The 25,232-nt window shown below is 59.6% G+C and overlaps 1 protein-coding gene across 1 annotated transcript in view; it reads right to left on the bottom strand.

Annotated features, from left to right (window-relative positions):
* Nucleotides 1–25,232, bottom strand: part of Ntng2 (netrin G2) — a gene marked incomplete in the record, with an annotated part of 46,665 nt that overhangs the window by 20,347 nt on the left and 1,086 nt on the right. Inside the window, 3 exon segments of the mRNA XM_013506741.1 lie at nt 2,972–3,615; nt 20,524–21,221; nt 25,166–25,232. Of these exon segments, the coding sequence (XP_013362195.1) occupies nt 2,972–3,615; nt 20,524–20,736 (857 nt within the window).

Genomic DNA, 25,232 nt, shown 5'->3' with positions numbered 1-25,232 from the left:
AGCGCTGGCCAGCAAGGGCCTAGCCGGCTGGCTCCTGGGAGCGCCGAGAGCTTTCCCCAAGCCCCAGACCGCCGTGGCCTGCCGCACGGTGCTGCGTGCCTCTGGGTTGCTGTGTAGGCCCAGCAAGGGGGTCAGCCCTACCAACCCAGCCTTTCATTGCCTCCTCACAAGAGCCGGCGAGGTCAGCACTGCGTCTCCATTCTGCGGATGAGCAAGCCGAGGTTGGCCCAGGGGGCGATCACCAGCTACGCTCCCTGGAAGGGACCCGCAGGCAGCTGGCTGACTCTCCCACACCGGCCGGCCCCACCTTTCGAGCTGGGCTGGGAGTCCTGTTTTGGGGCGAGAAGCCCAGCAGGTGGGGGCTCGCTGCTCGACCTTGTGCTGGTGGGGGTTCTGCCTACTCCCTCCTCACGTCCCGGCTTTGCCCAGACTCTCAGCCTCTGCCCCAAGCTCCCCGGTGCACAAGGAGAAAATAGCCCCGCCCCCTGCTGACTTCCGGGAATGGGCTGGGGACAGGGAGGGCTGCCGGAAGTGCTGGCTGCTAGGTTCCCTCTATGCTACTATCCTGACCTTCTCCTGCAGCTGTGTCCCTCCACTTTATTCTCTGGTTTGTACCAGTCGCCGTCTCCCAGGGCCCTGGGTCCTCTCTCCCCCTCCGGCCTCCCCCTTCGGCTTGAATACCTGCTACCTGTGCAGAGCTGGGGACTGACACCCATGCAAGGACTCTGGGATCCCATGAGCGGCCAGAGATCGCCCACCATGGAAACTGCTCAGCTTGCGAGGGCAGTCAGAGCTGGACACAAGCGGCTTTGGATCTTGGCTGTCATTTAGTTCAGCCTGTGCTTTCCTGTTGGACAACACCCTGTGGGGGCCTCGTGTGTTGGGTCCTACACCTTGCCCTTGGGTGCTGCCTGTCTGCCCTGGGGCCGCAGCTGGACTCCCAGGGAGCTGAAGAAGGGCAAGTGGAGGCAGTGACAGCCCTTTGTGGAACCACCAGGGTGGACAAAGGCTCGGGCGAGTCTTCGGGGACTAGGTCAGATTCCAGGCTGCAGCAAAGGCGAGTGTGTGCGCGGGGGCCAGGGATGTGGGTGCCTGTGATTTCTAAGCCTCCTCCAACTGGGATGAGAGCTGGAAATCGGGGATGTCTGCACCGAGCCAGACCTAATTAATCCACAACCAAGCTGCTGCTTCCCTACCAAGCAGCTGCCTGAAGCTACGGACTCTCCGTGAATGGATCCCCACAGCTAACCCTCTGCCCAGGTGCTGGGTCCCAAGGTGTGTGGGCCACCCAGCGGGGAGCATCCTGCTACCTTGCAGGGAGAGGTGGGCAGCCCAGTCCTGTGGTCACAGACAGAAACCCAAGGCCCGGAGAGGGGCACAGAGGACAGGCCCGAATTCGAGTCATCCTGCTGAACCTTTCGCAGTCACCATCCCAGCCTGGACCCCACACTGGCCCAGACATCAGAACCCTGTGCGAGCTGCCCAGGAAGTGTAAGGTGAAGGCCAGGGTCCCCTGTGGCAGCCCGAGGCAGTCAGGACACAGGCCAGGACCCTCGGGGACCCCTCAGCCCCTGGCTTCCATGGCAGTGCTTAGATACCAGGTGAGTCCAGAACATCCCTGATTTCCAGCTCTCACCCCAGTTGGAGGAGGCTTAGAAATCACAGGCACCCACATCCCTGGCCCCCGCGCACACACTCGCCTTTGCTGCAGCCTGGAACCTGACCTACTCCCCGAAGACTCATCTGAGCCTTTGTCCACCTGGAGTCACAGCTGCGTCCCAGTGGGGTGAGATGCAAACAGACGCAGAGAGCGAGGGTGCCCCCCGGCCCGCCCGACCAGTGGGGCCCAGCCGCCAGCCAGCTGTGAGCGAGCGGGGTTCCAGTGTCCCCCAGCGCTTCTCCCGGGCCCGGCACATTTCTTTCCCACGCCTGTGAACGGTGTCAAGATTACACACGGTAGAGTTTACAAAAATAAGACTGCTCTGCACACACCGGGCTGCAAGCTGCCTTTCCCACCTGTCAGGAATTGCACGCTTGGGCAGAACTTGCAGCCTGCCGTGGAGACTCGCCCCGGGCCCGGCTCCTGCTGAAGCCCCAGTTACGCTGCGACACCCTTGGGTCCCAGCGCTGTCCTCCCTCCGTCTGCCAGGCCTCTCGTGCCGGTATTTCGACCCGTATGGATTTCATTCAGAAGTTTCTTTAGCACACACCACGTGCCAGGCCCCGTGCTGAGCACCTCGCCGGCTAACTCCTCCAACCCCGGCCACCCTCAGTAGGCAGACGGCCAGGATGGGGTCCCTGCCCTAGAGACCAGCGCGGTACCCACCACGGGCACACGTGACCTGCACTTGCAGGACCAGGAAATCGCCCGCAGCTCGTGCAGCGCCTCCCCGGGAGGGAACGGCCGCAGGTTTGCTCCTGGCGCTCCTGGCCCCTCCCTGGGCACCGCTCTCCACTTCTGCCTTCGGGTTGCAGCCTTTCACCACACAAGGCAGCGCTGCGAGAACACGGCCCCACCAGCTCCGTCTTTCGGGTGCACTGTGGGGCCTGAGGTGGTCGGCAGGACCCCCGGACAGAAAGGCCCCGGGTGAGTGGGGAGTGGCTCACCCTGCACAGCCCAGGTGCTAGCCCAGCCCTCCCTCTGCGAGGACGTTAACATCCACACACGCACCCTGCCCGGAACAGCCCAGACAGCTGTCTGCACAGCCCGGCCATCAGAGGCACAGGCAGTCACCACGGACATCCTCTGCAGCAGCTAATATCCCAGGAACAAGGCGATGTCTCAGACGATAAGCGACACCCGGGAGCCAGCTGAATCCCAGGTGACAGCCCAGCACCAGGTGACATTCTGGGTAACAGATGTGTCTTGGGAACCAGGTCATGAATACCCCAGGAACCAGGTGACATCCCAGACGTCAGCCAGCACCGTCGGGAACCGGGTGACAGCCCAGGCCCCGCCCCGCGACCTTACCTGCCGATGACCTCGATGTTGGAGATGGCGTAGAAGTACTTGTACAGGTTCTCGCGTTGCACGTAGGTGCCGCCCAGCGCGGGCCGCAGCAGGCGCACGCGCAGGTCGGTGAGCGTGAAGAAGTCCTTGAGGCCCTTGGCGCTCTCCAGCCGCGTGTACAGGTTGTCCATGTTGCGCAGGTCGGGGCCCGCGAAGATGGCGAAGCGGTCCCGCACCTCGAAGCGCACGTGCTTCTCCTTCTTGGAGCCAGCCCAGCGCGAGTGCTCCTCGGTGCACAGCACGCGGTGGGCGCTGGACGGGGACATGTCCCGGGCCCGGCGTGCGGCCATGCCGAAGGCCTCCATGCAGTCCTCGGCGTAGAACTGGTAGGGCTGCCACGTGCGCCCATTGTCCAGCGACTTCTCCAGGACCATGACGGTGGGCCGGCCGTACTCGAAGGTCATCACCACGTCGTCGGTCAGCTCCACGCTCTTGTTCCAGGACAGGGTGATGTTGGCCTCCAGCGGACTGGGGTAGCGGCTCCAGGTCACGCTCTGCCAGTAGGTGGCCAGGCCCTCGTCCTCGCGGTCGAACATGAGGCGCGGCGGGTGGGCCAGGTCGGGGTTGGAGGCGTCACACTCGTTGCTGCACAGGTAGGGGTTCTCCTGCAGGGGAGGGAGGCAAGGGTGGGCACCCTGGCTGGCACACTGCCCCCGGGGTCCACACTGATGCCCGGCGTGCGGCCACCCCAGCAGGGAGACCGAGGGGCAGTGGCATGCTCTGCTCCAGCGACTCAATTATCTGCAGAGCTAAAACTTCTCTAGGTAATAAAGTCTATTAATTAAAAATAAAAAACACAACCAAACAGTGGTACCAGCCACCAGGCCCCAGACTGCTCCCAGCCCTTTGATGAATATTTTAGGCGTCTGGCTTGTTCAGAGACAAAATGCCTTGGATCTGAGTTAAAAACCTTTTACTCTCCAATGAGCCATGAGGCCCCCTCCCAGGACTGGACGCAGGGCCCAGCCGCCACCCTGCCGTCCCCGCAGGCCACACTGCAGTCCACCTCTGGCCGTGGCTTTGATCCTCGGGAGAGGAGGACAGGCTTCCAGACAGCCCAGGACCCTCGGTGGGCAGCACTGGCCCTGGGGCTCATGGAGGCTAGGCCCACAAAGCCCTCCTTGACCGAAATAGCTCTCCTCGGCCCCCTGCCAGGCCTTCGTCCACCCCCCGGCCTGGCCCTGTTGATCACCAGGCTGGCAGACCTTGGAGTGCAAGGAACGCAGCCCCTGTGCAAGCCCTCTGTGAGCAGGTGGGGAAAACGAGGCCCAGGGTGGCAGGACTGGCCCAGGCCTTCTGAGGAGTGGGCAGAGCCTCTGAGAACGAATCTGCTCCTCTGCCCTGTGTTCCCAGCTCTGTCCCCTCCTCCCTCTTTCTCAGTCACTGATAATCACTAAATTATAGGTATTATGGTCATTGTAATGATGTGCTGCTTACGCACCCTGGAGCCCTGCTCTGCTACAGAGAAGGGTAAACGTGAGTCGTTCGCAGGAAAGCAGACACACCTCGAGACCACCGTGTTCCGCGAAATCCGTCAGACACGCAAGCTTAAATATCGAGCCGTTTCTTGTATATGAGAAACCCGAAGTATAAATAAATTAAAGTGCAAAATAAAAGATAGATACTAGGAAACAGTGAGATTGATCTTTTGCAAATGGGAAAAGGACCAAGAGCTGCAGGGAGGGGCGGAGGGAGGGAAGGGATCGTCAGAAGAATGAAGGTCTGCTCTGCGCGCCAGCTCTCCACCAGGCATGCAGGTGTCACGTGCTGCACACACGAACTCACAAAAATGAAAATTAAAAGCACCCACGAATCCAGAGGCAGTTACCCTGGTATCCGGCTACCGCACACAGCGTGTTGATATTCCCGTGGACCCCCGATGCAGGCAGCCACTCACCCGCCCTGGTCCCTCTCCCATCCCCTGCCTTTTGTCCCACCCTGCCCAGCCCCCCAGTGGTCCTTAGGGTACGGGCATATGGGTCCCTCCAAGCCTGCCCGTCTGGGGGACTGGGCCGCCGTAGGCTCTGCCAGGCAAGGGTGTGGACAGTGTGCACCTCACCGGCAGGCCAGCCCCTGGGGAAGCAGGGGGTTGGAAACTAAGGAGTTAGCTGAGTATTTACTGGCCTATGTACCCGACTTCTGTCCGTCCTCCCTCTGCCCCACCTGAGGTCTCAGGATGCCACGAGCCATTCAGGAGCGAAGTCCAGCCACCTCGGCACTGGCCTGTCCTCTGTCCTTCGCTGGGGGCAATTCCAAGGCTGGAGCTGGGGACAAGGCCCACTTCGCCCCAATCTCCCTCCACCCCCAGCGCTGACAGCTGCTGACAGTGTGTGAGGGAGGGGCGGCCCTGCCGGCTCCTGGGGTCAGCCTTCCAGGATCAGAGTAGCTGCGGGCACAAACAACGCCAAGATTAAGTGACCTGATACAGGGCTCGCAAGTCAGGTGTGTGGGCACATGCCGGACCTTTCTAGATGGCGCCAAGGCCCACCTGTGACGTTATCAAGAGCATCAATCGCTTTAACCATCTCACAAGTAGTCCAAAAGTACCCTGATTAAAAGCCTTGGAATTTTCTCCACAAAAATGCAGAAATCCACTTTCCATACAGTTGCGCCCCATGTCCCTGCTTGGGACCCCCTGTCTGAGGCGGGGGCCTGAAAGCCTTGACTTCTATCTCAGCTTTACCCTGGGAGGGTATGCCTTTTCTGAGCCCGTATTTCCTTAAATTTTTAGACAGGGTCTTGCCAGGTCCCTAAGTTGCCCAGGCTGGGCTTGCACTTGCAATCCTCCTGCCTCAGCCTTCCAGAGTGCTAGAATGACTGGCATGCACCATTGTTCCCTGCTTCAGAGTTATTTCTTAATCCAGTCATGCATTTGCATGAATGCATGGGTGTCCACTGAACTGAGCAAAACGCACAGATTTACCTCTGTCTTTGGGTCCACATTCTTTACAAAGGCTCCATGTCAGCAAAACCGGGATTGAATTCATCTGTGTGCTTTTCGCTGGTTAATCCCTCCCTTTCTGTCAGGCCTCAGTCGTGAACGTGGGACAGGTCAGGAAAAGATATTTTGTCTTGGCTTCTCAACTAGGGGTAAACTCCCTGCAGATAGCCCCGTCTGCCTCTGGCCCCACCACAGCCCAGCTCTTGCATTCTTTGGGGACATGGGACATCTTTGTCGGGGGAAGGGGGGTTCCATGAGAGGAGCAAGCCCAGCCTCAGGTACTGCGAGGCCAGCACCTGTGTATGGACTGCTCGGGGTGCCGGAGGCCAGGAGAATGTCCCAGCCACCCCCGGACCCATGGCTCCAACTGTCAGAGCCGGGGCTCACAGCATCCTGGGTTTTGGAATTGTAATGGCACACGCCTGTCATTCCAGCACTCTGGGAGGCTGAGGCAGGAAGATTGCAAGTTTCAACTAAGTCCCAGAGAACTTAGTGACTGAGTGAGACCCTGTCTCAAATAAAAAATTAAAAAACAGGGCTGGGGATGTAGCTCGGTACAAAAACCTTGGGTTCAGTCCCTAGTCCTGCAAATGAAAGGAATCCTTTTATTTACATTTCATGAACGAGGAAAGGCTGAACAACCTCCCAAGGTCACCCCGCTTGTGGTGGGACAAGAAGCACCCCAGCCTGGAGACAAATGGGGAGATGGTGTCCTTCACCCTTGGGGAGGACGCCGCCACCCCCAGCCCCTGCCACTCTCCGCAGACACACACCGGCTCCATGGGGGAGGCAGGCGTCACACCCAGGCATGTGCCAGGCCCAGAACAGTTGAGCAGCTGAGAGATTTTTGGACCCTGTCTGCCACGCTGTCAACCTCCCGGATGGGCTGGAGGCAGCTGCGGTCCCAGGTGGGAGGCGCCCGGGGCTGGGAGCCGGGAAAAGCCGAGAGCAGAGCCGGCTCTTGTTCACAGTTTGGGGACTGAGGGAGGAGGACCGAGGGAGGGAAGCCGCAGGAGCACTCACACCCTTGGGTTGGCTCCTGGGACTTCTGGGACAGCGCATAAATCAGGATCGAGCACTCCAACCCATTGAGTCACGCCGATAGGACTGCAGGGGCTGCCCGTAACGCCACAGGTGACCCTGGCTGGGGCCTCGGCCTATCTGTGCCTCAGTTTCCCTCCTCTTGAAATGGTCAGGCAGGAGTGGGCCAAGAGGCTCTGACCCTGACATCCTGAGATCTCCAGTTGTGCGGCTTCCTCCTCATCCTCCGTGTCGTCTGGAAGGAAGGACGGAGACACACCCTCCTCCCCTTGGGGAGAGGGCCTCGCCCAGGGAATTCTCGCTAACAAATTATTTCCTATTTATTGGTAAGAAAAGTTGCAGTGGGGATAAATTATTAACGCGGCGGAAACAGAGATTCTGTTCAGCGCTGATGCTAATTCCAGCGGCCCACCGGCCCCTGCGCCCCGCCTCCCGCGTCTCCCTCCCTGTCTCCCGCCCTCGATCTCTGCGGTTTCATCGATCCCTGCCCCTCTTGTTTCTCCACCTCTAGCTTCTTCCCCGTGGAGCAGAAGCCTTGGGTCACAGCAAGGTGACCTCGCTGGGCTTGGGAATCAGCCGAAAGCGACCCTCACCGCGCTGTCCAGGGAGCAGTTTCCCTCCTGGCCCTGGTCCGTTCCGGAGGCCAGGAAAGCGAGGGAGCCACGGCAGGTTCGGCTTGCCCGCCCCACCCCGAGCCTCGCCCCAGCCTCCCGGAGCCTGGCCTGCCTCAGCAGCCCCCCAGCGGCCTCCATTCTGCAGCAGAGTCCCGAGGGACCGAGAGGACACTGACGGCTTCCATCTCAACCCTGTCCCTGGCCAACCTCTTTTCCAGAGCCATGACCTCACGGAGGGCTGCACCACGGTCACCAGCGCCACGGCCACATGTGGCAATTAGGGGACATTTGCAAACTGACTGAGGACCCGGAGAGTCCCACGGGGCTGCTGGGAGGACAGGCCATCCACGGCCATGTCCCAGCAGCTGGCCAGGGCCTGGCCCGACATCGAGTCTCCCCAGCAGGCCCCACCCCCAAGCCTTCCGAGGGGGCGGGGGGGGGGGCAGGGCTGTGCACTGCAGCAAGACACCCAGGATGGGGTCTGCCAGGAGGTCACGGTCAGAGGGCCAGGCCCCACTGCCAGGCCCCACGTGCTAGCCAGGAGCAAACCCACAGAAGAGCCAGAGTGGGCAGGCGGGGGTCCTGCTGGGGCCCCGGGGAGATGAGGGTTAATCTCTCCAGGAACTTAAATGTGTGTTCTTAAAAAAAAAAATCTGCTTTGCCCTGGACATATGTGGCTTCTTCCCACAGCCAGATTTCCAGGAATGCTTGGGATGGGAAACTCTCCCGGCTGAAGCGTGCCTGGCAGCAATCCCTGGTGGCCCCCACAGGCAGTGGATGCCTCACTGGTACCACACCACCAACCAGACACGCGTGGGCATCCGTCTCAGAAGGGGATGGCTCCCCTTCATTCGCATACCCCCAGCGACAGGGAGCTCATTACCACAAAAGGCAGCGAGCCCCAAACGCTCCATTCTTAGAATCTGGTGATCTATTCTGGCAGCATGCTCCACGTGCTTTGTCTCAGGCCCCCTCTTTTCCTGCCTTGGTCCTGTTTTCTCTGGTGAGGCTGTAAATGTTTTCCAATTCTTTAGCGAGAGGGAGGCAGGGTGAGCCTGAGCCCTCCCCTTTCTCAGGAGCTCAGGATCCTCAGATACTTCCCCTTGTGCCCCTCCTGCCTGCACAGCCCGTGCCCAGGGCTGGGGCTGGCGCTGCCGTGCCTGGCGCCCGGGTCGCTCATACTCCCGCTGCCCACCCGACTCCTGTTGGTGCGGGGCTGCGCCTGGCCACCCCAAACTCTACAACACGTTCATCTACTGTGTTTCTGAAAAGTAAATAAGACGGGGGGTGGGGGAGGTGGAGAGGAGGAGGAAGGGGAGAGGAGGAGCGGGGCGGGGCGGGGGCGAGCGCTGCGGAGTGCGTTATTGATTTGGGACTTAGAAAATGCTTACAGGGAAGAATGGCGTCCTGCTCTTTAAAAGCCTGTGCAGTGCGTCAGCGTGCGCCGGCCGGCAGCCTTCCCAGAGAGGGCCGCTCTGCCGACATGAATATTTCATCAGAGGAGAAAGCGCTGGGAGGGCCGCACTGGGGCAGGGGCAGGGGCAGGGCCGGGGCAGGGCCTGGGCCAGGGCTGGGGCTTCCTGCCCAGCTCCTCTGCTCCCCGGGCCCCAGCCCTGGTCCATCGCCTGCATGAGGGGGCTGAACAGCAGAGCGCCAGGCCTGTGGCAGGTCCCGGCAGAGGCTGGGGACAAGGACGAGCCGGGCACAGGCCATGGAGAGGTGCAGAGGGGTGAGGCTCAAGCTGCCCCGTCCTCTGCAGCAGTCCTCAAGGGTTCACCGCGCTCCTGCCCCCAGCGGGCCCCCACTGCCCCCGGCCTCCCATCCCAGCCTGCCCAGCCTGCGCCCAAGGCCCGGATCCAGCCCCAAGTGCCCTGGGCCCCTCTGGGAGCCTCAGGGCCCTTCCCCCACGGCTGGGCGAAGCCGGGTCCTCTCCTATGTTGGCCTTGCTGTCTCCTCTCCGGCCTCATCTTCCTTTCTTGACATCCCCGTGTCCCCCTGAGCTTTCAGGGTGGCCCCTCTCTCAGAGGACCCTTCCTCCCTTTCTTTTGTCTTTTTTCAAGGGGGTCTCGCTATGCAGTTCAGGCTGGCCTTGAGCTCACTTTGTAGCCCAGGCTGGCCTTGAACTCGCAACGATCCTCCTGCCTCAGCCTTCCGAGTGCTGGGATGACAAGACTGCACCACTACGCCCAGTAAGGAGCCTTTCTCCCTTAAACACCCTGTCCTGGGGAAGACGCTCCCGGCCACTGTGCCTACTGCCCAGGCGAGCACTGGACCCCAGTGTGCCCGAGCGACGGCGTCAGTTAGAAGCCTGTCCCTTCCACCCTGCGCCTGGGAAGGCAGTGTGGAGCCTGCGCTGGGTTTGCAGAGTGACTCCCTCCGCTCAGCAGGGCCCCACCTGGGTCCTCAGCTCTCAGAAGCCTCAGGAGTAGACACGGTACTGAACACACGGGGGACAGCTCGTGGGAGTGGCCCCAAGCCCAGACCTCGAGGGCTTCTTCTTGCTGCTGTCTGAGGAGTTGGAGGGTGTCCGTGCAGAGGACAGAGGTCGCTGGGTGTGGCCTGAGCCTGGGCACACCTGCCACACCCGGATGAGGGTGGGAGTGGGGGGGGGCGGGTGCATCTGTTAATTTGTCCATTCACTCATTCCTCATAGGTCACCAGAGGGGCGGCCGCCGGGATCACAGGGAAGGGGCGGTGGGCCTGCCAGAGGCGCAACGCCAGGGGCCAGGCAGGCTGACCACTGAGGCGGCAGCCAGCTGACCAGTTACCCAGCACCGGCCCACAGCCAGAAGCCTTGCTCAGCTTAGACACACGGTGGGGCTCAGGAGGCCAGCAGGGCGGGTCCCAAAGACCTGTCACCTGGGTGGTGACCTCCATCCCGCCGGACTCTCCCCTCCAGGTGACAGAGCAGGGGCCCCCAGAGCCCCTCACTTGCTCAGCACCACACTCCTGGGCATTCCGACCCTGTGCGGGAGCCCCAGAGGGGTGTCCGCGGCGTGGTCCCTGTGAATGGCACAGAGGGTGCCCCGGGGGGTCCGAGGGCTCAGCAACAGGCAGGTGGGCATGGAGGGGACGGAGCAGAGGGCAAGCCCCAGGCACCGAGGCTGCAGGCAGCAATGGGAACACAGCGGGACCCAGCCCAGTGGCTCTCTGGCCCACACCGGGAGCACACGCCCCTGGGTCTCTGGGAGCCAGCCGAGCAGCGACCCTGCAGCTCCGAAGCACAGCAAACTTTGGGGCCCGGGCCGGCCAGGCTGCTGATCCTCTCCCCTCCGCCTCTGAATTACTAAACCCAAGAAGACACTCAAGGCTGGATGGCGTCCAAGGCCATCCCGGGGAGACGGCAATGGATGCTTCTGAAATCCGCTGGGGGTTTAACGCATCCTGCTGTCGGGGCCCCACGATGTGCTGCTATTCCCAGGGGAGCTCACACGGAGCCTGGGCCCTGCCTTCCCTGGTCTCTGGGTCACACTGACCCCCAGGGTGGGACCTTCGAGATGCCCCTCACAAGGGCTGGGCGGTGCAAGGGATGAGGCCCAGCACCCCAGAATCGGAGCCCTCCTGGCCTGCGGCAGAGACGCCCCTGGCCCACAGGCAGCAGCCGTCCTCACAGGAACCCCCCGCCCTGATCACGTGGGCCGGGCACAGGCAGCCAGGGGCTGGGCCACACCTCGGGGACCCAAGACGGGACAGTGTTCCACCTGGGCTGACCAGTGGCCACAAGGGTATCCCGACCCCCACCCCATCCCCGCTGTGCCCGGGCTGGGGAACCTTGGGGAGCCCCGGTAAGTGGCCGGGCCGGAGCCTCTCCGACGTCACCCGCTGCTCCTGCTACCCTCTATTTTTAGGCTCATTACTGTCCCTCATCGGGTGTATATTTCCCCCACTCCTTCCCCAGAAAGACAGATCGGCTCCCTCCAGGCAAAGCCACCTTGCCTCCCCGGAGCTGGCGCGTGGGAACACACACACTGCCAAATAGACATGGAATAAGTGAATTACCAAATAAACGGATTAGCAGGCTCTGTCACGTCTCAAAGGGCAGGGGTGGGAGATGTCCCCAGCCCTCCTCCCCCGGGCTGACAGGGACAGCATGCTCCTTGGCGCTCACAGCTGCATGCATGTGTGCGTGCGCACACACACACCCACACACGCACACACACGATGCTTTTGGAGCTGCTCAAGCCACTCCCCTGAGGTCTGCAACCAGATAGTAGCCTGGATGCTGGGTCCAGGCAGCCCAGGTAGGATACCAAGGTCCCCCACCTAGAAGCTGTGTGATCTTGGGCAAGTAGATCCACCTCTCTGAATCTGAGATTCCTCATATTCAAAATGAGTATCACTGTAAACTCTGTCCTAAGTTTCCTGCAAAGACAGAAGGAGCTGCTTTGAGTTAAGCACTTGGTATATGCTAGGCACTTAATAAATGCTAGTTGTTTCTGCTCTGAGGAGGAGGAGGATGTGACATCCACAAAATCCTGAGGAGGACCAGTCAGTAACAAGAAGACAAACTCAGCTGGGTTGGATGGCACACACCTGTCATCCCAGCACTTAGGAGGCTGAGGCAGGAGGATCACCACAAACTCAAGGGCAGCCTGGGCTGTATAGTGAGACCCTGTCTCAAAAAATCAAGAAGTAGAAGAAAAAGAAGAGGAGGAAGAGGAAGAAAAAGGACGACGAGGAGAGAAAATGGGATTTCCCTGTAGTTAAAATTCCCCCAAAGGCCGCACATATAGCTCAGCGGCACAAGCACCTGCCTGGCAAGTGCAAGGTCCTGAGTTCCATTCCTGATAACGGAAGAAAAAAGAAAGATTCCCCCAAGCAGGGCAGGACCGCCTCAGGCTGGATGGCTGAGCAGGGGAGGCCATGGGTGGACTCGGGGCTGCCTGGGAAGTCCCCAGCGGCACGTGCGACCTTGCGTGTGCACGCCTGTGTGCATGTGTGTGCACACGTGGGCATTGTTCTAGGAAGAGCACTGGGACCCTGAAAAGCTGGGCGCCACTTGCACTGGGGTTTTGTTGCTGAGATGAGTTGGCTTCCTGCTCTCTGTCCTCCTTGGGCCTTTGGGGCCTGGAAGGACCTGGCTTCTCCCGATTTCCCTCCCGCCCCCCCTCTCACGGGCCGGGACCCAGGGGACACTGGAGTCGACATGCACACCCCTCATCTCACAGGCGGGAGATCTGCACCCCGGGGAAGAGCCTTGCGTGGGGTCCCTCAGCTGCTGCAGCCGACACTGAGGGGGCCCGGTTCCCGGCGGCCACCCCAGGACAGCTGTTGGCAAAGGTTCCGGACAGTGCCGTGACAAGGTGCCCTCTGCACAGCTGGCTTCTCCACCCTGCCACCTGCCTCCGGCCACTCCTATCTCCCCAGAGGAAGGGGACACGCCACGAAGCTTCAGCCCCTAGCGGACCCCACACTCGCAGGCCTCTCCGCATCCCCTGTCCACCGCAGGGCCTTTGGTGGCTGAGGAACCTGGCCGTCACCATTGACTTTATCACCCCAGGCAGTGCGCGGAGTCAAGCGGACAGATGACTTGGGCAGCGGGAGGGAGCTGCAGTGAGGCCTGGGGAGGCCCAAAGAGTCCCCAGGGACTTAAGACAAAGTGTGCTGGGGGAGAAGACCAGCCATGAAGCAGGGACTGTCGAGACCCCGGATTTAGATCCAGGGGCCCATAAACATGGAGGGTTGAATTCAGTAAGCTGGAGTAGGACTGTCCCCTTCCCTGAGCCTCCCACGCTGCATCCATGCTACGGGGGCCCCCACGCCAGCCTTGCCGGGAGAAAGACACAGCCGCGCACATCCACCAAGTGCTCTGTGCCGAAGATCATCACCAGCGCTGACTTTGTCGCAGCTGGGGACGTTCGGGCCACCGCCCTAATCTGGCTCACACCGGCCACGCCAGCTGTCACAGGACACCTGGCGCTGCTGCAGTAGGAAACGCCATGGTCAGCAGGTGGGCTGGGCGGAGGCACTCGTGGTCCCCTTGGGCTTGTGAGAGCCACAGCTGAGCCACTCTGGGGACAGACCACCAACACCAAGGTGGCCGCAGGTGACCTCCAGATGCGCACCCCGTACCCCAGCAAATGCCTCCGAGGGAGGCCGAATCCGGCTGTGAGTGGATGGACCGATGGATGAACCCCGGGTGAAATGGTCCCAGACCCCGATCCAGTCCCCATGTGAGGGAGCCCACGGCCTGCGCTGGAGCCTCCCGGTCCTCCACTCCCTCCCGGGGACTGGCAAGAAGTCACTCCACTCTTCCTGGCCTCAGGTTCTCAGATGGGAAACAAAGGGGCTTGGGCCCCACTAGTGATTTTGTATTGTGTGCGCAGATCCTAGGACTTCCTAGGGGTGGGGTCGGAGAGGCCCGGAAGCCAGTTTCCAGGTGCCCATGTCCTGGCCTGAGCAGACCGACCTGCTGTAACGTGCTTATAGATATTGGGGTCCCCGGCTTCTCCTGGGGCTCCTCTGGGTTCTCCCAAATTGCCCTCTTGGCTCAGATGAGGGATGTCACCCATCCACGTAGCACCTACTATGTGCAACTCGACCTGTGTGGCAAAGGTCAGACAGGGACTCTGGCACCCGGCTGAGGGCGGTGGGGCGGGGGAGTGGCAGCCAGAGAGAGATTTGGAGACCAGAGAGAAACCATAGCACCCCTGCCCAGTCACCCTCCTCTGAGAACAACGCAAAGGTCCCGGCCTACACGTCTGAGCAGGGGAAAAGAGAAGCACGGTGGGATGGTGGCGGTGAGGGTCCGCTTCCCCCTCCTCAGGCTTCACCCTAGTGTAGTTGCTAAGCAGCTGGGATCCAAGTTCGAGCCTCCATGCTGTCACTTGGTACTGGGGTTTGTGTCCTTATCTATAAAATGGGCATATAGGACACTAGAAGATTCTTCCACGCAGGACACAGGGAGGGTTTGATGAAGTAATGCAGAAAACATGCTCAGTGGTACAACGGGCCAGACTTGTGAGGGTCCAGAAATAAGCTCACAAATCCGTGGCCAACTCATTTTCAGTGGAGATGCCGGGAAAATTTAATGGGGGAAAAATGAGGACCCTCCAGAAATGATGGGAGCAGTGGGTGCCGTGAATGAAAGGAATCCTTACCTCACACCATATACAAAGGTTAACTCCACATGGACCAAAGAGCTAAAATTATGGACAGCTTAGAAGACAACGCAGGGGTGAATATGCAGCATCTTGGATCTAGCCATGGGTCCTCAGCTGGGACACTCAGAACACAAGCAGCAAAAGCAACAGTAACAAATTGGACTAGATGGAGAGGAAACCATCAAGAAAGTGACATGACAATCCGTAGAATATAGAAAACAGTTTCAAATACGAATCTGATAAAGGCCTAGTATCTGGAATATAGAAAGAACATGTACAACTCAACCCCAAAGAGACAGCAAAGGACCTAGATGTGTGTCCAAAGAGTAGGCAAATGGCCAATCAACACACGCAGAGAGACTCCACAGAAAAATGCAAATCCAGCCCGTAATGAGATACTATTTCACACCCACTGGGTTGGTCACACTGTCTGATTCTATTTATTCGGAATGCCCAGAATAAGTAAATCCATACAGACAGCAAGTAGAGTGATGGTTGCCGGTGTGGGGGAGGAAGGGATGTTGAGTGACTGTTTAACAGCTCGGGGATTCCTTATGGGGTGACGGAAATGGCTAGGAACTCAACACAGGTGATGGCCCTCTGTCATTATAATGCCACTGACTTGCACGCGTTAGTTAAAAGGGCACATTTTATTATATACAGATATATAAACGCACTTTAAAAATTGTAAGCAGTTCATTTTGTGTTATATGGATTTTACATCAACTAAAAACTTTAAAAAAATCTGTGAAACACTGTTTAGCGCTGTGCTAGGCCCGGGGTCTTTCACGTGCACAGGGTGCCCTGTTGTGTCTATGACCAATCCGAGTTTCCCCCAAACCCCAGAACGTACCCGGCAATCACCCGGGAACTCTGACTGAAACACCGCCACTGCCAAGAGACCCCTGGGCTTAGTTCCCCCGTGGGCAAGGCCTCCTCCCTCTGCTGGGGTCTGCAAGTGCCGGGGCCCCACCCAATGCCCGCACCCGGCTGCCCTGCCGCCCCTGCTGGCAGTTGGCACCTGCCGGGGAACCAGAAACACATTTTCATGTATTTAAGCAAACCTGTCGCGGCCAAACAACGAATCAGGTCCCACACACCAAAGCCGAGCAGAACCGGCTGTGGTTTCTCACTTCCCTCGTCACTCCTCCCCTCCCGCCAGGGCTGGAGCACCCGTGTGGCCGCAGCTGCCCCAGCCAGGCCGCAGTCCAGCAGCCGAGGGCCGGGGTGGGTGCTGACCCAGCGCTGCAGGCCACCCCACTCCTGGGAACTCCACAGGCAGAGGTGAGACAGGGGCCACGCTGTGCAGCCCTGCCTGTGCCCTCCCCCCGCCTCTTCCCTCCCTTGCCCCCCTCGGTCCTGCTTGGGCTGCTCCAGCCCCTCTGTTAGAGGACCCGGGGCCACAGGCCTGCAGGGCCCATGGCTCAGAAGGGGCAGGGCGCAGGATCCTGCCTGTCTCCGGTCCACCCATTGCCTGCCTCACCAGCTGTGGGGCTGGACGACACGTGTAGAAAGGTGCAAAAGGAAAATATATTTAAAACAGGGCTGGGGTTGCTAGGCATGGTGGCGCATGTCCGTCATCCCAGCTCTCAGGAGGCTGAGGCAGGAGGATCAAAGCAAGTTCAAGGCCAGCCTTGGCTACGTAGTGAGATCATGTCTCAAAAAAAACCCTCCAAAAATCAGGGTTGGGGAACAGAGAGGGAGCAGGGGAAGGCGGGGATGGGGAAGGCGGGGAGGTCTCTAGCACCAGAAAGAGGTGCCTCTGGGCCCTTTCTGGTCCTGACTGCACCGCCTCTGCCCTCCTCAGAGTGTCTGGACCCAAACCTGCTCCATCAGAGCAGGCAGCACCAAGGACCTGTCCCCACGGGCCCTGCCTGGGTGACAGCACAGCCTGGCCTTCTCTGTCTGCTCCCTGGCAGGCAGGAGCCTTCACTGGAGCACAAGGTGTCAGCTCAGGGAACTATTCCTGTCCTCCTGGGCCTTGCCTCAGGCGTTTCAGGAGGGTGGCTGTGGGGAAGAACTGCAGTGGCAAAGCTTCCAGAGCTGGGGCGGGAGGTGGGGCGTGGGGACATCTGGGCTTAGAGAACTGGTACCCCTAGCTCTCACGAATTGAGCACTGGGGTCCCGGTGCTTCCCTCACAAAAGTCCCCTGTGCATATATCTATCAACAGCCCTAATGAGAGGGAACTTGGTTCAGAGAGGTTAAGCCTCCCCCTGAAAGTCACACAGCATGGAATCCTGACCTCCATCTCTCCAGAGTCTCCTTAAATAAAAAGCCTAATGTTCACCCATTTCAACACGGAGAAATCAAGACACACAAGGCTGAATATGCAATAATACTCAGGCCTTCCACTAGAACAGACTCTACCCAAGCACTTGCAAGTTTTGACAGGTGCGTTTCCTCCCGGAAGGTGGGGAGGTGGGCAAGGCAGTCATAATCATCTCTCTCTTTACGGACGGGGAGACTGAGGCTGTCTTTGGACAGCCATTCCCTCGCTCCCAGGACCCTCAGTCCTGTTTCTTCTCTGCAGCCTGAACCTGTGAAGGTTCCCTGGGAAGCGCTGGCCTCCTGTGGACCCGAGTCCTCCGGATTTCTGGTTCACACTCCGATTCCAGCCCCACAGCCTGCGAGCGGGGTCTGGGAGTCTGCATTTGCACTCGGCTGGTCCTGGGGTCTGGGCGGGGTGTAGGATGCGGTCAGAGCCACCCTGCCCGGCCGGGCTTGCTCAGCACCTCCCTCCTGCTGCACCATCCCCAGGGTCTCCAGGGCTCAGGCTGTCCCCAGGGCACAGAGAAGGGGCTCCCCTGGCGCTCACAGGGGGAGGCCTCTCTCGGAGCCCTGTGGGCCACCCCGGCGTCCCCACTGCCTTCCTAGCCCAGAGGGGTCCAGGCAGCCGCCTTCGCCCTCTGCCTTTCCGGCCTCCTCCAGGGCTCTGCAGCTCCTGGCTGGCCTCTGGGCCAGGGCCTGGGAACAGGGGGCGGGGGGGCCCCTCTGTTCCCCCACAGTCCCCCCTGGAAATTTTGCCCTTGCTCAAGAATCCTCGGTTGAGAGCTTGTCCTATGAATTCTCCTTGTGCGTTGAGAGCCGATAGGTTTTTATTTATTCATTTATCTTGTCTTCCATCCCCCGCCCCTTCCTCACCGGCTGGAATTTACAATTCAGTTCTCAGGTGGCCTCGCTTTGCCAAAGGACAGGCGGCTGGGAGAGAAAGGTCTGCACCTGAAATCTTCTTCCCACCCTCGGACTTGTGCTCCGGTGGGCTGGATGCTGGGAAAGGCGGTCGCACACATGCCACAGGAGGGGTACAGGCGGCAGGGACCCTCTGGGCCACGGCAGGGGGCAGAGGGTGGTCTGGCCATCTCTACAGCGCCCCCTGCTGGCTGGTTAGCCACACGAGCTCTGGTTGGAGGAGTTTAAACTTCCTCTGCATCTGCCTGCTTGCCCAAACTTAGAAATTCAGGGGTGGCCTCCTCAAAGCTGGAGCAAGGCCAAAAACTCCAGGGGAAGGAAAAGCCCAGTACACACCGAGCAGTCGCAGTGATAAGCTGACAGCAGCCACCGCACACCGAGCACCCACTGTGTGCCGGACGGACCCAGCGCACGCACGGCGCGGCCGCCTCCTCCTGCCAGGCTGTGACCCTGCTGCGGCGCTGTCGCTGCTGAGAAAGGAAGAGACCGAGGCTTGGAGAGGGGCACGCGTGCGTCCCGGCTGGCCTCAGGCGCTCGAGTGACCTTGGCAGGGCTTAGGCAACTCCTTCTACTGCTAAAAAGGGATTAGAACGGGACTCCCCCCTGCCCGAAGTCCTAGAGATGATTAAATGGAGGAGCCACACTAAGTAGCAGCGTTCGGGTTCGAATCCAGCCCCCGAGCCAGCCTCCCTGCGCCCGTCCAGGCAGCACCCCGGTCCTCACTGTCCACAGACTTAGAATCAGAGGCGGGGCGATGGCAGCCCGTCATGAAATATTTACATCCATCAAACAGGTGACGCGAAGCCAAGACTCAGCCACGCGGGGTCTCGGCCGCTGGTCTCCCCTGCCCTCTTCCCCTGTCTCCCTTGAGACCGCAAGGGGTGGGGTGCAGTGGCTCAGCTCTGCGGGCTCCGTCTGAGGTGCAGAGGGGCAGCGGGCCAGGGCCTCGGGCACTTGGCAAGGCCTCGGCCAGGCCAGGGCCTCGGGCTGGCATCTGATGCCCCTCCCCGCCCCTCCAGCTCCGCGTGCAGGCTGGGCCTACCGATCACAGTGTAACTGCACCCCGCCCCCGCACACGAAGGCACTGATTAATATTTAAGAGAAAAAACACAGCTGAGACGACACAAGAAACACAGGTCGCCTCTCCCTGGAAAACTCAGACTCAGACCTGGGCTCCCCTCTGGCTGCACCCCACTGCCGGGGCCCAGCCCCTCCGCCTGCCGCGGAGCCAGGGTGGCCCTGCAGGGCACAGGGCACTGCTGCCCGCGGACTCTCCGCCCTGGCTCCCAGCCCTGCGCTGCCCCTTCCTCTCCCTGCCCCCCCTCCGCAGTTGGCCCTGGCCCAGCCTGTACCCACAGGGACAGCCTTGTCACCACGGACACGCCCAGGCGGGAACCTAACCTTCCCAGGCTGGCGGAAGGCACTCCAGGGGATGAGACAGCTTCAGAAGCCCAGGGTGGGGACACCAGGTTGCCCTGCTGTGACCCTGGAGCAGCAGCCAGCGGGGGGATGACGCCGAACCCTTGCTGTCTCTTCTCACAGCCGGGAACCTGGCCCGGCCCCCGGGCAGGGTCGGAGCTGCAGACCTCGGCGTAGTTTGAGGCCTTGGAAAGTGGTTTCGCTGCCTGACTTAGGGGCCAGAATCACAGCTTCACCACTGGGTATGTGACCTTGGCTGAAGGTCCCCACCCCTGCTGCCTCAGTTTCCCCCATGTGTATGACTGGAGTGGCAGCAGCTGCTAGATTCTACTGGGAGGCTTGGAGGATACACTACAGAAAGGGTAAACTGAGGCAGACCAGGGCACTTGCTCTGTGCCTCATCTTATTTTGAACACTTTTCATGGAACTCCAGAATCCTTATAACCACATATGTTATGTGCCCATTTCACAGGCAACAGAACAGACCCTGCCCCAACATGCCTACTTTTCTACACAGACATTGGTGGGGCTGAAGTCCTTCCCTGAGGACTGGGAAGTGATACAAGTCAAGCTCCGGGTGCCCAGGTTCCAGGGTCGCACATTAAATGACTTCTACTCTCATTACTGCTATTGCTAACGTCACATGAGTACTGGAGTACCCGTGGCTAAGTCCCCTCACTCTCTCACTAGGGACTTAAGTGACGATGCCTGAACATATGCCTTCCTCTAGCAGTGCTGTGACTTTGGTGGGGAAAGGGCACGGGGTGAACTGTCCACCCTGGCCTGACTGGGCCTTCCTGCCTGAGGAACCCCGTGGACGTGCCCCAGAGCTGAACCTTCTCTGCAGAGCCCGGCCTCACAGTACTGTCTGCGGGACTGCCCTGGGGGCTAGAAGGGTTCACCAAGGAAGGGGTCAACCGAGTCAGGCCAGAATGCAACATCAGTGCAAACAGTCTGTCCTCGATGGCCTGGATTGCTGGCTTCCCACAAGGGAGGCGGGGCTTGCCTGTGAGCACCATGCTCTTCTTGAGCGGAATCAGCCCCCACCCTGGAGAATGTCACATGACCCCAGAGGCCTCAGGTGGCTTTGCTTCTGCTCATTTTCAAGACGGACAATGCATGCACCTGATCCTCTCACCTACCCCGCAGGTCCTCCCAGCCCCTCTCCCCAGGGCCTGGCACTGGGGTCTGGGGGGGCGACTTACGTGGGAGCAGAATCTCTCTGGGGGGTCCCCACACGTGATGCCCTTGGGCTCCACCTTCACCTTGACATAGTCCTTCAGGCGCATCACCTTGGGCTGGCAGGCGTAGAACTCCCAAGTGGGGCCCTCATCCGTGGTCACCCAGGATTTGCAGATGTCGTAGTCCGAGGAGGCCAGCGTGAGGCAGTGCAGGAGGAGCGGCAGCAGGTGCAGCATGGCTGTGCAGGCCGCAGGGGCGCGGCCCAGAGATGCCCTGGGGAGGCAGCCGCGGGCTCAGGCAGGACTCTCGGCCTCAGCATGGAAAAGCCACATCTACCAGGCGGCAGTGGCCGGGACGTCCCAGAGGCTTGAGCACTGCAGGTTTGAGAACAGCGAGGAACTTGTTCTTTCCAGAAGGCCGCTGCGGAAAATTCAGAGCCAGCGTTTCTCAGACTGCTGATGGGCAGATCAAGAAGTTGCCCTGTAACTTTTCGTCCTCCTAACCTTGGTGCGAACACCTCCCCCGGAGGTGAATCTGATCAAATCAGGCAGACTCTCAAATTGTGACAGTGGGTGGAAATGGGATAAGGAGAAAATCCACAGGGATCCGGCGTGGGACTGGATCAGATTGCTTTTAATTTCTGTCCTTCCAATCAATCCAGGTCTTTAAAGGGCCCTTAACGTGTGATTCGCTCAACACAACCGTGCAACAGCCCTCCGGCCTGCATGGTAAAGATAAAACAAAATCAGGAGGTGTGCGTGTTAGCTGGAAACCTGCTCCCTCTTTGAGACCGGACTTGGCATCTCGAACCAAAGAGATTTCTTTTCATATGGGCTGAAGGTGACAGCAACTGCACGACTAGGCTGCAAAATAAAAAGCTATGGAGGTGTTAACTGGGGAGGTGCTTCGGCGGGGACCGCCACTACGCACGGGCCAGCTGCCCTTGCCTGGTCAGTAACTTATTATGAAGTTTTTGCAACTTTAGCTTTCAGTCCATCCATGTACCTAGGAGTCTGGCTTGTCTTTCATTGGAGAGAGAGAGAGAGAGAGAAGAGAGAGAGAGAGAGAGAGAGAGAGAGAGAGAGAGAGAGAGAGAGAAAGAGAGAGAGAACAAACCCATTAGCAACAACACCTGCAACAAATTAAAAAGGGGGAGATTAGAGATATATAAGAACAAAGCTCTCTGGCAAAATGTGCAAAAAATGAGGCTGCATTAGCAAGGTCCCCTGAGAAGACTGGGTTGTTTTTATTAATATCAGAGCTGCACATTTATTTGGAGATTGGGCGCGTTATGAAAGAGGTGAGGCGCCGTCTCATCATTTATGGAGGTGTTCGTTCAGTCAAAGTGGCTCTGCTTGAGGGTCAGAGACGTAAAGCATCCCCAAGAGCCAAGATTTAATGGCTGCTTTCAAATACCATGCCCGACAAGTCAAAATGTCAAAGTTGTTAAAGGAGCCGGTGAAACCGTAACAATAGGTACAGAGAGGACCCCGTCCACGGGGTCACAGGGACAGGGTGTCCACATCTGGACCAAGAGCGGACAGACAGGTCAGCACAATCCGAAACGGTGAGTTTAATTTTTTAATGGGATAAGAAAGTAGGATATCGGAGACTTGCACAGAAATGAAAATGATCAAGGCCAAGATTTTACAATCATCTTTAGAGAGTAGGTTTATAAATGGATCACTATTGTGATGACTGATTGCTTTACTATTTGAAGCCTCAGGTAACTATGTAAAAGCCCAAACAGATATCACTAATCCGAGTGTTACACAGGGAAAACACGACTCCAATGACATGGTGTGTTCCCAAGCCCTTTCCACCTCCCCAGGAGAATTCGTGTTCTGCCAGCACGGGACCCCAGCCAAACACACCGGCCAACAGGGCAAAGGTTACTGCATGGCTTATACCAAGCGTCTCAGCCATTCATTATTCTGGTTATTGTGCCCAGGACTATTGCATTTAAATTCCCAAATCACTCAAATGTCAGCCCGACTCTCACCTGACAACCTTGGGAGCCATCGCATGCGGGAAGTCCCCGAGGAGTTAACTGTTTCTGTGAAAGCCCGCGAAGCCACCACCCAGACACAAACACGCTCCTGCCAGAAATGACATGACAAACTGGAGGGTGGGCGCTGCGGCCTGCGCGGGCAGCTGATCCTCTCAGCTCTGGGAGGAGCCCCCAGCCAGTGCCCCAGCTCCAGGCCCTCGGCGGGGCTCCTCCATCCCTCAGTGTCAGTGTCAAGGCGGCCCGTCCCTCTCTCTGGATGAAGGCTCCTAATGCAGACGAATGAGGGCCCGGAGCTGGACCACATTTTCCCATCTCACCCGGGCTGCATCAGGAGAAACCTGTTATAAAGTCGGCCCGGCCTTGAATGTACGCCTTGCTAGGAAACTCTCAGGAAAAAAAAAAAAACAAAAAAAAACGTGCCCGGCGTCTATTTTTACAACCCGAGAAGATGTAGTAAAAATAAAATAGCGTGGCCGGCAACGGCTTGGATGCTTCTCTCTACCCGAGTGAGCTCCGTGCTGCCCAGAAAGCAGCATGCCCCTAATTAATTCTTCCAGCAGCAGACTCCCGACTGTTCACAAACAGGTAGGGAGCTCCTCGTGCCTAGGGCGCAGGGCTTTGGGCTTGCAAGGAGGAGCCGGGCTGCAGGCGTCCCCTGCAGGACCAGCGGCTCGGCCGGGGCTGGGACTCGCTGGTGGTGGCAGCCGGGAGGCTGCGAGGCCCAGAGCCTGAAGCAGAGGCCCCACGCTGCAACTTGCAACTCTACTAATTGCTTTGCAGTTTTGTTGGCTTAAATGCCACCACACATTCCCAGGAAGGGGGGGGGCAGCAACAAAATCTGCCAGGGCGATGTGTTTACAATCATTCAATCAACTGGGCGTTGCTGGCATCGCAGGGGGAATTGTGAGCTCAGCACTCAGATATTACGGGGTTTTGCCAAAAAAGAAAAACAGGGGAGGGGCGGGGAGGCTCAAGAGCCCCCAGAATAACCAGGAGGGTAGCCAGGGAGAAGCCGGCAGGGAAATTTCAGAGTAAGAGGTTGTATCCTGGTGGATCGTTTTCTCCTTGGAAAATAAATCTTCACCTGATATTATTAAGAAACTGCAGTTCCCAGAAACAAATAGAATCAATGTGCTTTATTTTCTTTTAAGAGTCCTCAGGAACCGAGGGGGGGCTGATAGCCAGGGTATTAAAACCTGAAAATTAGATTTTATCAGGATTTCTGAACTCAGATTTCTCTGTCTTATTGAATTAGCGCCTCTGGGAGCTGGCTGGGCTTGCGATCTGGCTCCTCGTGGAGTAGCGGGCTGCGTCGTAGCCTCGTGGGAAACTTGTCCCCGCGGGCACCGGCTCCTGGGGGTTTTGGGGGTATGAGAACAATATCCCTGCAGGTCTCCTTTCTCTTCCCAGCCAGCCAGTGGAAGGTGTGGGATCTGCTTTGGGGGAGGGTGGGACGGGGACGAGGAGGAGCAGGGAAGCCCTGTCTGACCAGGGTCACCTTCCTTGCCGTCCGTCTCCCGCCCCGGCAGGGCCCTGTCGCTTCCTAGCGCTCCCCACCGCCTCAGTGAACACCGCCGTTCCCGCTTCCCCGCACCCTGCTCTGCAATCGCACTTTCTCTGGCTCGCAGCTCCTCGTGGCGCTCTCTGCAACCAAGGAGCCCCGGAAAGTTGGGCGCGCGGTGTGTGGGGGGAGCAGGAGCCCCGAGCGCCCAAGGGCTGGGGATGGCGTGTGGGTCCCCATGCACAGGCGGGGCGCCCAGACCACAAACGCCACGGGTCGGCAGAGTGTGTGCTTCAGCCGGCTGCAAGCCGTGTGCACTGCACACGGAGCCGGGCAAACCCGCCGCTGTCTTTGCCTTTCGAAGTTGCATGCGAACCACCCAAACAATTCAGAATCAAGCCTTTCACAAAGACCCGGCCAGCATCGAAGTGGCCCCCTCCTTCGGCACCGCCTCCCTTAATAAAAACACATCCAGCCGCAGGAAAGCGCCCAGGAGTGAGCTGCACCCTCTTTTCCGCGCGCTGCCGCCGCAACAACCCCCAGCCAAGACCCGCGACCCGCTCCAGGGCCGGCGCACCCGCCAGCCCCGAGGTCCAATTCCCGCCTTCCCCCTGCTCCGGCCTCCCGACTCGGAGTCCAACTCCACGCCGCGCTCGCTCGAGCTGGTGCCCGCTTGCTCCCCACCTCCACCTACCCAGCCCCTGCGAGGCACGGAGAGAAGTTTCCAGCTGGCCGAGAGTTGGGGCGCAACTGTGCGCTTGGCAGTTTGCAGAGCCACGAGGGCGCGGGGTGCGCGGCGATTACACCGGGGTCCGGAGCAGCGCTGGAGGAGGGCGACTTGCCCGTGCATGCTCCCAAACAAGCCTCCTCCCAGCAGCTACCCCCTGGAGAGCCACGCACGCAGGGAAAAGCCGGCCTGGGGTGGGGGTGGAGGCGGGGGGCAGACAGGAAAACCGGCGGCTCCTTTCCGATGCAGCTCCCAGCGCGCTCACGCCCCTCTCGGGCCACTCCAGCCCCCCGCTGTAGCAGCCGCTACCCAGTAACTTTTGCAGCCGAGCTCGAGCTGCACGGTGCTGGAGCCCCTCGGGGCCCGGAGAGCTGCGCGGTCACCCAGCCCCGAGCGATGCAAGCAGCCGCGGGGCTGCAGCCTTACCCGGCTCGGCGGCTCGGGGCGCAGACCGAGGCCGCCGCCGTCCTCGAGCGGCGCTGGGTGCGGCGAG

The sequence above is a fragment of the Chinchilla lanigera genome, unplaced genomic scaffold (assembly GCF_000276665.1).
Source record: "Chinchilla lanigera isolate Chin_1 unplaced genomic scaffold, ChiLan1.0 scaffold00112, whole genome shotgun sequence".
Taxonomy (NCBI): domain Eukaryota; kingdom Metazoa; phylum Chordata; class Mammalia; order Rodentia; family Chinchillidae; genus Chinchilla; species Chinchilla lanigera.
Note: the sequence above shows the minus strand (reverse complement) of the source record. Positions and strands in the feature narration are given on the sequence as shown.